The 15078-nt window shown below is 44.2% G+C and overlaps 1 protein-coding gene across 1 annotated transcript; it reads right to left on the reverse strand.

Annotated features, from left to right (window-relative positions):
- Nucleotides 1–1484: 1484 nt before the first annotated feature.
- Nucleotides 1485–14310, reverse strand: usp2b (ubiquitin specific peptidase 2b). The gene is made up of 12 exons (XM_063203486.1): nt 13729–14310; nt 8726–8776; nt 6859–6982; nt 6365–6476; nt 6063–6173; nt 5393–5457; nt 5138–5241; nt 4918–4998; nt 4640–4718; nt 4177–4287; nt 3864–3984; nt 1485–3256 (listed from the first exon to the last, which is right to left on the reverse strand). Exons 1-12 carry the CDS (start codon nt 13885–13887, stop codon nt 3172–3174), a joined length of 1203 nt encoding a protein of 400 aa, XP_063059556.1. The 5' UTR covers nt 13888–14310; the 3' UTR covers nt 1485–3171.
- Between the last annotated feature and the right edge of the window lie 768 nt (nt 14311–15078).

A 15078-nucleotide genomic window follows, 5' to 3' on the forward strand; every position in this document is an offset into this window, starting at 1 on the left:
TATAATGATATAATGGCATAAGGATATTTTCTTAGCACAATTTGGGCGAATTAGTACCAATTTATCTTCGTTGGAATGCCACAGCCTACTCGAGTATTGTTGAAGGCAGTCCAAGTAGTTCTGAAGGCAAAGGGGGGTCCAACCCAGCACTAGAGAGGTGTTCCTAATGAAGTGGCCGGTGAGTGTATATGGCTGAGTATTATTGCATGTGGTGCACCGTATAATATTTACAGAATTCATGCTGCCCATTCAAAAATGTTACCTTTTTCATGAATACTTAACACCACCAGCAAATTCTAAGTATTCATTATGACTGGGAAAATTGCACTCTTCATACATGAAAACGGGAATCTTTTCCATGGTCCACCATTTTCAATTTCCAGAAATAGACATTTTTTTTGCTGCAAAACTTACTGAACTTTGGTTATAGTAACTATTGGTTTATTATTTAGTTAATATTCATGAAAAGATCACAGTTTCAGTTTCAATGAGCAGCATAGTTGCAGTACCCATTCTTTTAAGATAGAGTATGTATAGTACACATAGTACACAAAGTACATATACACAGCCCATTCTTTGATTTGATATTTTCACAAATATGTATTAAATACTGAACTAATATTAACTGGGCTAACAAAAATACAGGAAGTTTTGCAGCCGGCACGTCTATTAGGCCACTTGTAGCGAAGGGGAGTAGAGCTGCCCAGCTGGGACTCGAACCCAGACCTTCTGGCGATATAAACCGGGGCTCTGACCGCTACACTAAAGACCTGGGCTTGTTGATGTGACAGTCAGAAGAACGCAACCACACAACCCAAGTGATGGTCACTCCATCACACTGCCTTCCCCTTCGGGAAGCGCACCTGTTTGCTTCACACACTCATGGTGTCCCTTACACAAGTGCCCATCATGATGGTGTCCCTTACGCATCTCCCATCCAGTGTGCCCCACTCCTCACATGGAATTACAGCTCAGACACAATGGGTATGTTTCTGATGGCCTCACAGTAGCACAGTAGTTAAAACATACTCGGTATAAAATATTGAAATTGATGTAGTAATTATCAGTAGTGTGTGCAGAGGTGGGCTGTGGCCACACGTAGTGAGCAACTTGTGATCCCCTTTTTTTCAATGGATACTTGACCCTGTTTTTTCTCCCTCTGGACCATGCACAGTGACACCTTTTGGATACTTTTCACTCCTTTCACTTTTTGGCTGCTCTGTACTCTGTACTGTACTCTGTGTGTGTGTGTGAAATGTTAAATGTATGTCAGTGCTATATAATATATATAGTAGCCTATATGTGAAATGATATGTGTAATGTCTTGTGCATTATATATATTTATGTATGTATGCTACTGGATTAATAAATTATACTCTTGTCTTTACTAAGAATGACTTGCTGTCAAAAGACGATCATCCCACCCAACAGAAATATTTTATATGAAGGAAAGAAGAAAAAAACTCAGATACAACATGCTCGGAATAGATCAATTTAATTTTATATACATACACTAGTGACTTCTCAAAATAAAGTCAAGAAGGTTTTGCAGCTTCCAACACCTTCATGAGTGACACCACATCGTCATGAAACATTTCAGGCCCCAAACTAAAACAACAGGCAAAGTGCAAATTCAACCAATACAAGTGACAACAACAATATCCATCCTATTGAGATATGAGAACAATACGATTTTCCTTCTCTATAGAAAAAAACCCCATTTCATCCAGCCCCATCATGTTAAGTCTTCACACTTTTGCACTTTGCCTTATTGTTGAAATCGAGGGTACCCACATTTAAATAGTTTAGCCCACAAAAAAATACTTCACTTATGACACCACAGTACTTATTCCAGTCTCCACAAGTTGCTTTGATGATGAGAAGGAAAAGGGAACGGGACGGTGGTGGATACTGAGGCACTCTCAGGGCAATTAGATGCCAGCCAGCCCGCGCTGCGCTGTGTTGTGTGGACTTGTTTCCCAAGGGAACCCTCAGGTGCAGGCCCTGCTTCATTATTATGGTCTTCAAGGACTACCAGACACGAGTCACGCGACCAAACCTGCGGCTGTTTGTTCAAACCACATACACACCACGGTACTGTACGTACAGTACAGTACACTATAGATATCTTTACAGTACAGTACAGTACAGTACCGTAACGTACAGTACAGTGCAGTACAGATGCATCCGGTTTGCTGGCTTTGTAATGACATCTTTGTTATGGTAGTAGTACAGGTAATCTCTGAGCTAGTGCAATATGAATAAAAAAAGATTCATTTTTGTTCGTGTTTGCTTTTGTTAGTTATCTGACTGACCTGCGCCAGGGTTTCACCACCAGGGGGAGTAAGGAGACAATCTATTGTGCCACAGTGAGGGTTTTTCAAACGAAAAAACAAAACAAAACAAAACAATAAACAAAAAGTGCTACGACAAGCAGCATTAAATAATTAGATAAATTAGACGAGGAGGGGAGAGCTGAGCCATCAGCTTTAGCCACAAGGCATTTACTCAACCAAACACTTAGCATGGCCAAGCTGTGCTGTTAAGCGCTCCTCTTGCACAGTGCATAGAGATAGTCAACATAAAAAGTCAGTAGACACAAACACCGGCACACTCACACACACACACACACACACTCACACGGACGCACACACACACATTCACTGTCCTGCTTGTTCATCGGACCGGTGGTCCAGACTAGTTGCTCTAGTGTGTCCCCAGGTGAGAAAACAGAGGGTTCCTTGGTCCTCATCTCCCTCAGTGTCAGAGCATTGACGGCCTCCGACTAGGAGTGTGGAAGGGAGTGAAGAGAGAAGAAGACACGACCAGTCAAGTAGTAGTAGCACGTAGTTCAGAGTACCAGCAGCCCAAAATAAGAGTCTCTCATGTGCCTGAGACAGACACATTGCTGCTCATTGTCATTGAGGCCTTGGATTTAAGTTTGGGAGTCCCAGAGTAAGAGCTTTTACTGTAGAACAGTAGAAAGCTCCGGATAGTTCTGCTCCATCATAGTAGCAAACTGTAGCTGGTTCAATAGGCTTCAGTCCATCAGTTTGGGGCCTAGGCTGAGAGCTGGGGCTGGGGGGAGTCAGAGATAGAGGCTGGTGGCTCGTGAGGAAGTCCCAATAGCCTTGAGGGCCCAGCCTGGTACAGTAGCCCCCCCAAGCTTGCTCACATGCGCGATGAGGTGGCCAGTTCGTAGAATAGCACGTAGGCGTCACTACTGCGAACTGAGCTGGAAGACATGGGGCTGACCCTGTGGAGAGAGGAGGGAGGGAGAGAGGTGGAGAGGGGGAGGGAGGTTAAACGTTGAATTATAGTTTGAATGCTGTGCTTGTTTTGAATCTTCTTACGTTCTTACTGTTCTATTGCACGGGCATGATTTGATGTTCTGCTGGCAATTTTTTTTTTTTAAGATCAACATGTTTCCTTTCTATTGATAAACTTTTGACAGTAAAAACAGAAATCAGAGTTCTGCTGATATAAAATTATGCTAGCAACATGACAAATAACTTTGCTATTGATACAACTTTACTTCTACAACTTGGGCTTGACACTGTGGCAGAAATACATTCGAAATACTTTGAAATAATGATTAGGATGATCTTATACAGGCACTGATGATGACTTGAGAGCCGAAACGCATCAGCTGACATGGTGATATACATGTAAATAAATAGATTAGTTTAAGCCCTAAGGATGCATTTTTTGCCCTGCCATCTACAAACTACTCTACCATAGATTAAGCCCAAGCGTTGAATGTGCCTATCTCTTCCTGTTATTGATTAAGGATAATCTTGTTAAGATTAAAGGAAACAAAAAGTCCCAGTTCTGCCCTCTGTTCTTGTAGTAGAAATACAAACCTGGAGTCGTTGTATGAGTGCCACTCCCCAAGGACGGGGTTGCGACAGTAGGCCGTGTAGTGTCCTCCCAGCGTCGTCCCTATGTGATTAGATACTGCGTACAGGTTGTAGATAGCCGTTGCTATAAACAAGGAGAGGGAACAAAATAACAAAAAGATTAGTCAAAGTTATTGATAATGTCGGTATCAGTATGTTTTAGTTTTAACTGCACATTGCAGTCTGCTGTTCTAATGCCTGTTATGTCTATCACATTATTGGCAATACATTTCTCTTCCATCAAGCTGTTAGATGATGATCCGACCGTCGCACTCACCACTGTTCTCGGACGCAAATTCTCTGAGGTCCAGCTCTTTGAGGGGGAAGTTGACAAACGTGGACAGCTTGCTAGTCTTCACACGTCCCGGCTCGGAGAAACGCTTCAAATCTGAGAGGGAGCCAGAGTCAAGGTCCAACCGCTTTCACAGTGACAGTGACAAGTACAGTATTATGGCCTCAGAGCCATAATACACAAACTGTTAACACAATCCAATTCTAATGAAATTGTTTAATTCAAAACTAATTACTAAATAAAAATAAATAAATACTGTATAATTTCGCCAGTAACAAGCACAGCATTATCTTCAAAGAGGACAACAAAAAAAATGTTGACAGAATTAAGTCCAATTGTAATAAAAATCAAATATATCTCATAACTAAATACTAAACACATAACTGAATAATCTCCATCTAATGCAGAATGAACATTCAAGTCTTGTCTGGGTAGAAAGAAAGGATACGAAGCACGAGGATTTTGGGGAACTTCTGGACTGTGAATTTCTTTGTGCATTTTCGTCTGGATTTACACCTCTGGCATATCTACAGAAAAGAAGAAAAATAGGGGTAAAGTAAATTTCTTGCATGTTCACTCAAATACATAGAAAGACATTCACACACACAGACCATTTATATGTCTCTCTCTCTCTCTCTCTCTCTCTCTCTCTCTCTCTCTCTCTCTCTCTCTCTCTCTCTCTCTCTCTCTCTCACACATATACACACACACACACACATCCCTTACCGGTTTCTCATCTCCATCGAGAACATCTTCCTTCGTGAAAAGTCTGATGCAATCAGTCAATGTCACCTCACTGGAACCTTTCTGTTTACGAGGCAGAGTAACAAAAAATGCTCTTTAGAAATACTGTAACACTTTTAGAAATCAAAATATTATAATGCACGGTATCTTTGCGGAAAAAAAAACAGATGCACACTGTCAAAAAAAGCCTAGTAGTTCGAACCTTAGGGATGGGCAGAGACAGATCCCAGAACGGATCGAAGACGGTGGAGCAGAAGCCGCACTCATTGCAAGTCAGCGAGCTCTTCAGCTGTCCCACAAACAGATCTGTCAGGAAGAGGAAATGAGAGCTGTGTCACACGGACGTCACATTAAAATGCAGCTCCAGAAAAAGCTGTCACCAACCATCGCCATGCTGCACAAGCAATGACAGGGACGGCAGCAGTAAGCAGTCAGTCACACGACCGCAGTTACTCACCGACCACTTTGCTGTCCTCCCGCTCCAGATACTTGCTCCACATGCGCTCTCCTTTCTCCTCATCTCTGTTAGGGGTGGAAAGGATGGTGAGAGGTTAGAGATACAAGGAGCAATGTTGTGCTACTTGACGATGTTCACTTGTTCCCCGCATTCAAAAATAGAAAACGATTTACCAAAAAAAAAGGTAGGAGTACAGCAGACCGAGCAGACAAGAGACATGTCAGTCAAAATTACTGACATACTGACAATATGCTGCTACATGCTACATTTGTTTTTAGCATTTTAGCCTTTATTGAGACAGGACAATCGAAGATGGAGACAGGAAAAGAGTGCTGGAGAGGTTTAGGGAATAATAAGCGCTTTGAGACAACTTTAGTTGTGATATCGCGCTATATAAATACAGGTTGTATTGTATGTAGGGGATAACGGCCGACGAGGTGACCGGTTATACGAAATTAATGGCGAGGCGGCGGCTTCGAACTTTGGCGATGCACGCAGCGCGGAGACAAAGTTGCCTCCGCCAAGCCATTAATTCCAGTCTCCATTGCCAGTCTCCATTGCCAATGCCAGCATATGGTAAGGGTGCCTTGGCACAGTGCACCACAGCAACCCCAAAATTGTTGTAGTAGTGTGGGAGGCTGTGTAGGTCAGATGTGGGACTGGTACTTACGAGAGGTGGTCGAAGTCCTCCACAGGTACCCGCGGCCGCCCAACCACTCTGTTAACCTCGTTATGCAGACCGTCCAATAGGAACCGCAGGAACTCCTGAGCATCCTGCTGACTGTAGAGAGAGAGAGAGAGAGAGAGAGAGAGAGAGAGAGAGAGAGAGAGAGAGAGGGGAGAAAAAGGGAGAAAGAAAGAAGGGGAATCGAATTTAGAATTTTGCTGCTGCCTAATCCTCAGTCTCACACCTCCTTGTGCTGGAAACGGGTGGTATGCAAATCTCCAAATTGAGCATCTCTCTTTACTTACTTGTAGCCAACGAAGCGTGGAGCGTACTTCTGGATCTGCGTTTTGAAGTCGGACGGGCTTATCGCCTCATTGCCCGCTGACGTCCAGAGGGTCTGAGTCAGTTTGGCGAACTCTAATGAGACCCGGAAAAAAGGGAAAAAGCAGAAGAGCATTAACACCCCACTGCGCACAGCTCATTAGACAAACTGCAAGAAAAGGCCCTGAAGCTGGGTTTGCTGACATCGCCAGTCAGCAAACTGGCCTCTCTCTCTGTTTCTCTCTCTCTCCCCCTTTCATTTGTCCCTTCTTCCTCTCGTCCCCTTTTCTCTATCCTCTCTCTCTCTCTCTCTCATCGCCAGTCAGCAAACTGGCCTCTCTCACACACACACACACGCACACACACACACACATTGCCAGTCAGCACACTCCTCTCTCTCTCTCTCTCTCTCTCTCTCTCTCTCTCTCTCTCTCTCTCTCTCTCTCTCTCTCTCTCTCTCTCTCTCTCTCTCTCTCACCGTCCATGAGGGCAGCCTTGGCCCTGCAGCTCTTGTTGAGGTCAGTGAGGTGGCAGTTCCTCAGGCAGTAGTCTCGCAGGTCGTGGGTGTTACTCAGACACTGCAGGATGGAGTTCATGAAGCACTGAGGAGGGAAAGCACAGCAACGGAGGAAACAATTACAGAGCGTCCAGATGTCACCATGTTGTATTGTTAGAATATGTTATTTAAGCTTACAAAGGCATGACACACCATGATGCACCAGTTATTATTATGATGTGTGTCATATGATCACAAAGGAAATTATTCAATTCTGATGCCATGATGGGATATTGTGAATATGTTTTTACTAATGCACACATGATACACCCATTCATTGTTAGGATGTGATGTGCACAATTCCGATGCAATGATGTGATATTGTTACAGTATGTTATTACGAATGCAGACATGATACACCTGCTATTATGATGTGATGCGTCATGTGATCGCAAGGCAATTACATTCTAATGTCATGTTGAGGTATTGCTACAATATGGAATGGAATGCACAGATGATAAACTGATCATAATATTATGACGCACGTTGGTGTCATGGTGTGCTATCGCTAGATAACTTAGAATCATTGTATCTTAAATACGAATGCACATGTGATGACATGTTGTTCCTGTGCCATACCAATGTTATCAATGTCTAGTGGTTTAGTATGTTGATGAATGCTATCTTGTTGACATGCACATGATAGTGTAATACTTCATATTTTTTCAGCTCGTGTTTTTGTTAATGAAAACTAAATAGTGCGTACTGTGTTGGCATGTTGCTACTGTGGTACACCAATGTTATAACAAAGAAAATAGTGTTGTATGTTGTCAAACACAGTGTTGTTGACGTATAGTGTGATAATAAGAGTTAATGTATGATCCTGATTTTTGTTTCTAAACAGAGTGCTTACTGTGTTGATAAGTTCTTACTGTGGCACACCAATGTTATAATGGAATAGTGCTGTTGCATGTTGCTGAATACAAAGCTGCTGACTTGAAAATTATAAAAGGAATTGACGTATGCTGTGATGGTGACTGGTGCATATGCTTGCGGGTCATCTTTTTGTTTACAAAACTAGTTCAATAATGACGCTTTTGCACACCACTGTAGTTGGGCAGGTGCGTAGGATGTTATCCCAGCGGGGTTGTCAGTCAAGTGCAAAGAAATTCTGCACACTGTCCATTCCACCAACAAACTTTAATACGTTTCGGTCATCCGACCTTCTTCAGGTAAAGTTGGTAGTAAAGTAAACTTTACCTGAAGACGGTCGGATGACCGAAACGTTGTATTAAAGTTTGTTGGTGGAATGAACAGTGTGCGGGATTTCCTTGCACTTGTTTACAAATTTAAGCATGCTTTCTGTGTTGCCATGTTGCTATAGTGGCATAACAATGTTATAATGCTGTATGTTGGTGAATACAACGTTGTTGACATGCTCAATGCTCATGACAATAAGACTTGGCGTATGATCCTGTGACACACATTGGGACCTATTTTTTGCAGGTCATGATTTTTGTTTATAAAAACTGAAGAGTACACCAATGTTATAATGGAATAGTGTTGTATGCTGAATACAATGCTGTTGACATGTACATAATCATAGGAATTACCATGTGATGCTGTGAGTGACACACATTGGGCCATATTTTCGCAGGTCACATGTTTGTTTATAAAAACGAAAGAGTGCATGTTGCTACTCTTATGTCATAGTGCTGTTGTGTGCTGATTACCACAATGCTCTTGGCATACATATGATAATAGTAGTCGGCGGATGATTCTGTGACACACTTTGGTGCATATTTTTGCGGGTTGGGTTTTTATTCATAAAAACTAAAAGAGTGCTTACTGTGTTGCCAAGATTCCGTAGTCCAACTAGGCCCTGGGCATTCTTGGAGTTCTGTTGAAGAGAGACAGAAAAATAGCGGGACTTAAAGTCAAGCTGTGAATCAGGCATCAGGGTTTCTCAGCTGATCCAAGATTTCTTCTCAAGCCCTCCCAATGAGAATGAAGGTCACAGAAAATGGAATTGATTCTCACTGCTCTCTCTCTCTCTCTCTCTCTCTCTCTCTCTCTCTCTCTCTCTCTCGCTCTCTCTCCACACACACACACACAAACACAGCGATGTAACCTATTACGCTCCCCTCTCTCAAACACGAGATGTAAAGAGTGCACATATTGTTTGACATTCTGCTGTGGTATGTGGAACTCATCAAGTGTGTGTGTGTGTGTGTGTGTGTGTGTGTGTGTGTGTGTGTGTGTGTGTGTGTGTGTGCGTGTGTGTGTGTGTGTGTGCGTGTGTGTGTGTGTGTGTGTCTGCGTACTGTGCTCCCTGTGACTCTGAGGCATGTGACTCTGCACATGGAGACACACTCATGCCCACAGGAGCTGGTCTGACCTGTCTCCTCGTCACACACACATGCCAACACACCCACGGACACATACCTAGAGAGACATGCATTGCATGCATGCGATGTGCGCATGGAACGCCTCAAGAATGCAGCAGTGCATTCTGCAGTTGATGCAACCAAGCTGACACCTGTAGAACGCAGTGCGTTTGTGAACTTTCACTCTCGCATCTTATTGGGTAAGCACGGTACACCTCCTGATTTGTGACATAATCGTTGTGCACTTTACACCACACGATATAATAATAGTCATGTAACATACTAGTGGAGAGACAGGCACCACCAAACAGCTGTGTGTTCTTAAGCAGACACACCAAACTAGCCTCTACATTCCCTGAATGGTTGCGTTGACAAGGTCCTTCAAGGTCATCATGTTATGTAGTGACCATGTTACCCACAGGGACTGGTGGAGCCCACGTACCAAACGTAATTTATTCTTAACACTTACAGCAGTGAAAGCGGAAGAACTAGGTTCACGATTCGTGTATGAAGTTCTTTTCAAGGTCCTTCAATCTCATAACACAACACCTCATTACGAACAGGGACAGGTGGTGGCAGGTACACAAACAACCATACCATGGTATGCGTTTGACATTTATATCACATAGTTCCAGGTAGCCCCTTAATGCAAGCCGTACCTCCAGTGGCACGCTGTAATAGTCATTGAAATGTTAAGTAACATAGAACTACAATGCTATGACATAACACAGGGCCTTTAGTAATGCACTATGACTTGGTGATTGCCATTCTGGTAACAGCAAATTTATAACGGCGTGTCTTAACGGGTTAACTAGAACTAGGCCCATGCAGCCATTGAACTCTATGGAGTCCTTAACTGTGCTCCTCTGTCTCATTATTTAGTCCTTGGTCCAATCTCACAACGTTATATAAATTATTATATTATTATACAAATCAAGTTATTATTATTATAAGGAAGTAGACTTGTAGAGTAGAGTGGGTGGGGGTCTAATTTATCATTGATGTCTACATCTGTATGTTTTAGTTTACACAGTGGAGTCTTGTGAAACGAAACTCCAGTTCCATAACAAATTGACGAGAAAGTACATTTAGACATTTTTTAGTCATCATATTGCATATCTAATGGACTGTGCCAGCTGCAGGCAGCTAAGCTGGCGTGCAGTCATGCAGAAAAAAGTACACATACACGACAACCATGGAAAGGAAGACATTAACATCCGCTACAGAACAGAAAGTCAGGTGACTGGCTGTGGCTTCCAGTGAAAGAGAGCATGTTAATCATATAACCATAATGTGCAGGGCCCCAGAGGTCCGGTAGTCACACTAGTAGTCAATGAGAGACCAAAGAAAGCAGAGCTGCTGCGTTCTTCCCCGATCTGGATGCGTCCAGATGGGCTTACGACAACTGTCCCACTGATGACCAAACGGAGCAGAAGTGACGGGAAGCTATAGTGAAAATATAACACCTGGAGACTGCCTAAAGAGAGGGGCCTGCCATGCATCAGTGAGTCTGCTGACGACAGTGCTTCTGAAAAGGGTACTCGAGCTTGCAGGATCTGACTGGCCAGGGGGGGGTCAAGGTGCCATGGACTCTACTACTACTGGAAGTGCTGTCACAGACACTCACATATACAGTACACACTCACTCATCCACACTTAATCAGTATTGGAGAGGAGAGCTGGCTGTGCTTTGAAACAGGCAGTGACGTAAAATGCTGCATAATGCACAGGCAGTTGCATTCAGTATAGTTTTTGCAACCCATTTTGTTGATAAACTCGTGGTGATGTAGAAAATCGACAGGCACCAAGTCAGTCTCCCTATACATCTCTCAAAACCCCCTGAGATTGTCCATACAGGTTTTGGGTGAGGTTTGTAGTCTCGCAATGCCCACCATTCCATCAGTGGTGGAACTATGTAATAATTACACTTCTATGACATTACACATTATTAATAATGCATCTTTAGTAATACAACACAGCTTGGTCCTTTCCATTCTGGTAACAACAAACGTATACCAGTGGCTGTGTCTGAAGGCATTAAAAGAGGACTGCACAGCACAGCTGACTAGCCAGCCTCCATGTGAAGCAGGAAGAGGGACCTGTGCAAGTGGCAGGGAGACAGGAAGAGGCCAGCTGTTGCCATCGCCGGCTGTCTGGCTGCCTCTCTACTTCATCTCAGGGCCCCCAGAGGGGCTGGCTGTCTACTTCAACCCTGGCCCCTAGAGAGAAGGGTGTTAATTGGCTGGCACCAGTTTAAAGGGGCCCGTGCAGAACACTGTGTTCTAATAAGCACCGCTCTCTCTTGCTTATGGGACTTCCTTATCAACCACAGGGCCAATCAAACACACACACACACACACACACACACACACACACACACACACACACACACACACACACACACATGCACACACACATGCACGCACACTCACACAAATGTCACACACTCATACCAGCATGTGCATGAGTGCACACACACACTGGCAAAGGCATACACACACTGGCACATGCACATACATGCACACACGCACGTGTACGTACACACACAGTCAAAACCAGATATACCACTAACAGGTGTTGGTGGTCAACCTAATCATGCATAAAATACTCACCACTTACTCAATACACTATTGATATTGAGCTATTTTAAATATATAAATTGTATATAGATATATATATATATATATATAATTATGCCCAGATATTTGCAATAATCCACTTAAATAATGTATTCCTATTTCCTAATTTGCATAACAATCCAACCAACCTCTCCAAGTGTTGCCTGAATGAATCAATCATTTGTGAAAGATTAAATAGCAATTTCCTATCTCACCTCAGGGCCTTGTGCTATCAGACCTGGATCCTTATCAGGCCATGGAGTCATCAAGTGCAGGCTGAGCGCACAGTACTGTGGTGGGCAGGTGCCTTATTAAGGGCCTAACATACCCCTCAGCACTTCACAGCAGAACCTGGATGTCATCCCGCGCCATACTGATAAAGCACATTCTTCTTGGGAATTTTGCTTATCTGTGTACTGCTGCTGCTGCTGCTGCTTCTCTCTCTCTCTCTCTCTCTCTCTCTCTCTCTCTCTCTCTCTCTTATGCAATGGTGTGCCCTAATTCTGGCATAGACTAGGCATTTGAAAGGCCTTCACTGTTTGCAAACACTTTAAAGTATACACAGGTCTCCTTTTGAGGGAGTTGTCTGCCGGTTTGGGCCTTGTATTAGGTTTATTGGTAAAAAATTAGGGTTGGTACCAGCAAAAGCATAACTTTGACAACACGGCCACAACTCTTTGTCCCACGTGCCTTTCCTCACTGAACACGTATCCGGCCTTACACACTTTGCCTTGCGATGTTATTGTGCAGGGGATTATAATCACACTTTAAGAAAGTAATGTCTGCAGTTATGCCTCTCATTTTGCCACAAACGCACATAAGACCATACTTGAAATGACATGGAGGCCATTGGGGCCACGGTTTGAGACTTTCCCCGGGCCACAAACCAAATTGGCCAATTCCAGACTGTCACCACGCAGAAATGAAAAACATCCCTGGACTGAGTTACAGGTTAACCTAGTTAACATGGGAGCTGTACACCACAACTGTTGTTGCAATGGCTTGCTTGTTTCAAAAAGGCCTCTGCTGAGTTATTGGCTATGCAATGTTTACCCGTTTGTAAGGAGTGGAACACAGCCCAGCATGACTTGACCGGTATTGACCCAACTAAATTCCGCCAGGCAATCATGTCGGGCCGGGTAGAGCCTCCAGCTTTGAAGCCATTGGAATGGGCACAGCAAAGCCTTTACACTTAAATCCACACAAAACCCAAGAGAATCATGGCAGGCAGACAGGGCTGCTTGTCAAAGCCTGAGCCGCATGCGTTACGTAACGGAATAGTGCACTATAGGTCTATAGAAAGCGTTTTGCATTTTCCCCCACATGCCAGCAATCTTGTCAAGATGGGACTTGGGCATCCAAAGGGCGCTTTGGACGCACTGGACCTAAGCGCGCAGGTGCCGTAATTATATCGTCAGCCTTTTTAGTCTTTGCTGGCTGCGAAGTTATCACCTCAGCGCGTGCAAGCAAGCCCTGCAGTTAGAGACGCTGTGTAGCGTAGCCTAGGATACATAATACTGGTCCTCGGAGAGAAACTGATCTCCCGGTGTACAAGGTCAATGAAATGTTTTGCATATGATATCGACTGCCTTGATGCACTTAAAACTAAACGTTTCACCACTTTCAGTTACGCACGAAAGCCTATGGAAAGACTTTCCAGGTTGTAGGGAAGTAAAGCATCTACAAGACACGTTTCTCACATAGCCTACAGAATTACATAAGTTGCTGTGGCCATTGTGTGAAAGCGCGCATTACAATGTAACGCGCACGTTATAGGCTACATTATTATCATTCGTGAAAAGCCATAGTCGTTAAAGAATCCGTGAAACGCAGTTTGCGATGCTCACCTTGGCTTGGTTAATGAGAAGTCCGACGAATGTAGACACGAGCATCGACCTGGAGATCTGCGGGCTCTTTCTACGTATGTCCTGTTTGTGGAAAGGGAAAGCGGCCGCCGGCGGTTCCTCGGGCACGGTGACCGTGTAGGACTGTCGCATACTCGGCATGGTGACGGCGTTTTGGGTCGCTCAGCTCGAAACTCCGAAGTCTAGTTTTCTGGCTGCCGCACACCGGAGCTGGCCTTGAGTCAGCGATGAGCTGGATTCCCGGAGTACCCTACTCCGTTGTGATTTACGAGGTAAATAGAGCTGGTGCTCTCTTAGGCTAGAGTATTCCCACGTATGTTCTTCAAAAATCTTTGATTCGCTATAGGCAGCCAAGTGTCCAGTTATTGTGAGGGTCCATGAACAGGAAAACTGCTGGTACTGGAGAGACGTCCACTAGTGGTGCATGGACTGAGGTAGCAGACAGGTTACCTAAAGAGAACAGCTCCGCTTTATTCAACTAATCCGAATGTGGATTTAAGTGAAACTGCTTCATTAAGCTTGATGGAGGCTCGCGTGGACGCCGGTAGGTCCTCCCCTCTCATGTGTCAGTATTGCAAATGGTCAGGAGGCGAAATTCATTTCGACTTTACTACAGCGCGCACACGCCCCCTCCGTCCAGGACAGACGTCACGGCGTGCCTCATGCGCGCCCAGACGTCAGACAGCAGAGGACGAGACCTTCTCACATTCACCTCGAAGGAGGAGTGGGGAGGTTTCAAGGGGCTACTGGCTAGACTTACACACAAAGCACCCTGAGTATATTCATGTTCTATTCAGCATCAAACAACAAAGACTTAGATATATATTCATGTATTATATCTATATCATATTTGTTATTGTCATTGTTCTTCTGATAATACTACTGCTCACAAATTGAATGCAACTTATGAGATGGAGACATTCTACTTTTGTAGTGACACTGTACGTCACACCAGCAGAGTCATGTGCCTCTGGAGTGTCAATTGAACTGTGACTGGGGGTAGCCTATAAAAAAGGCACAACAAAGACCTGTTTGGTATGCGTTCCACTGGCGCCACAAAAGCCTCTGTATGTAGTATGGCTCTGCAGAATGACAAGAGGTGCACGCTGCAGGGGAGATGGGAACCCAAATAAGCCTGGGGACAATCACACCCTGTCCTGTCCTGTCCTGTACCGTCCCGTGCATCGACGCACGCGGGCAGCCAGACAGCCACACAAGCAACCTCATTAATTATCCAACAACACGTGAAGCTGTGGCCCAATCATCACATCTGTGTCCACCTGTAGCTCCAGGGAAGCCAACATGGGGGGAACAAAGGGGTCAGTTGTGCTG

Source organism: Engraulis encrasicolus, chromosome 7 (genome assembly GCF_034702125.1).
Source record: "Engraulis encrasicolus isolate BLACKSEA-1 chromosome 7, IST_EnEncr_1.0, whole genome shotgun sequence".
NCBI lineage: Eukaryota > Metazoa > Chordata > Actinopteri > Clupeiformes > Engraulidae > Engraulis > Engraulis encrasicolus.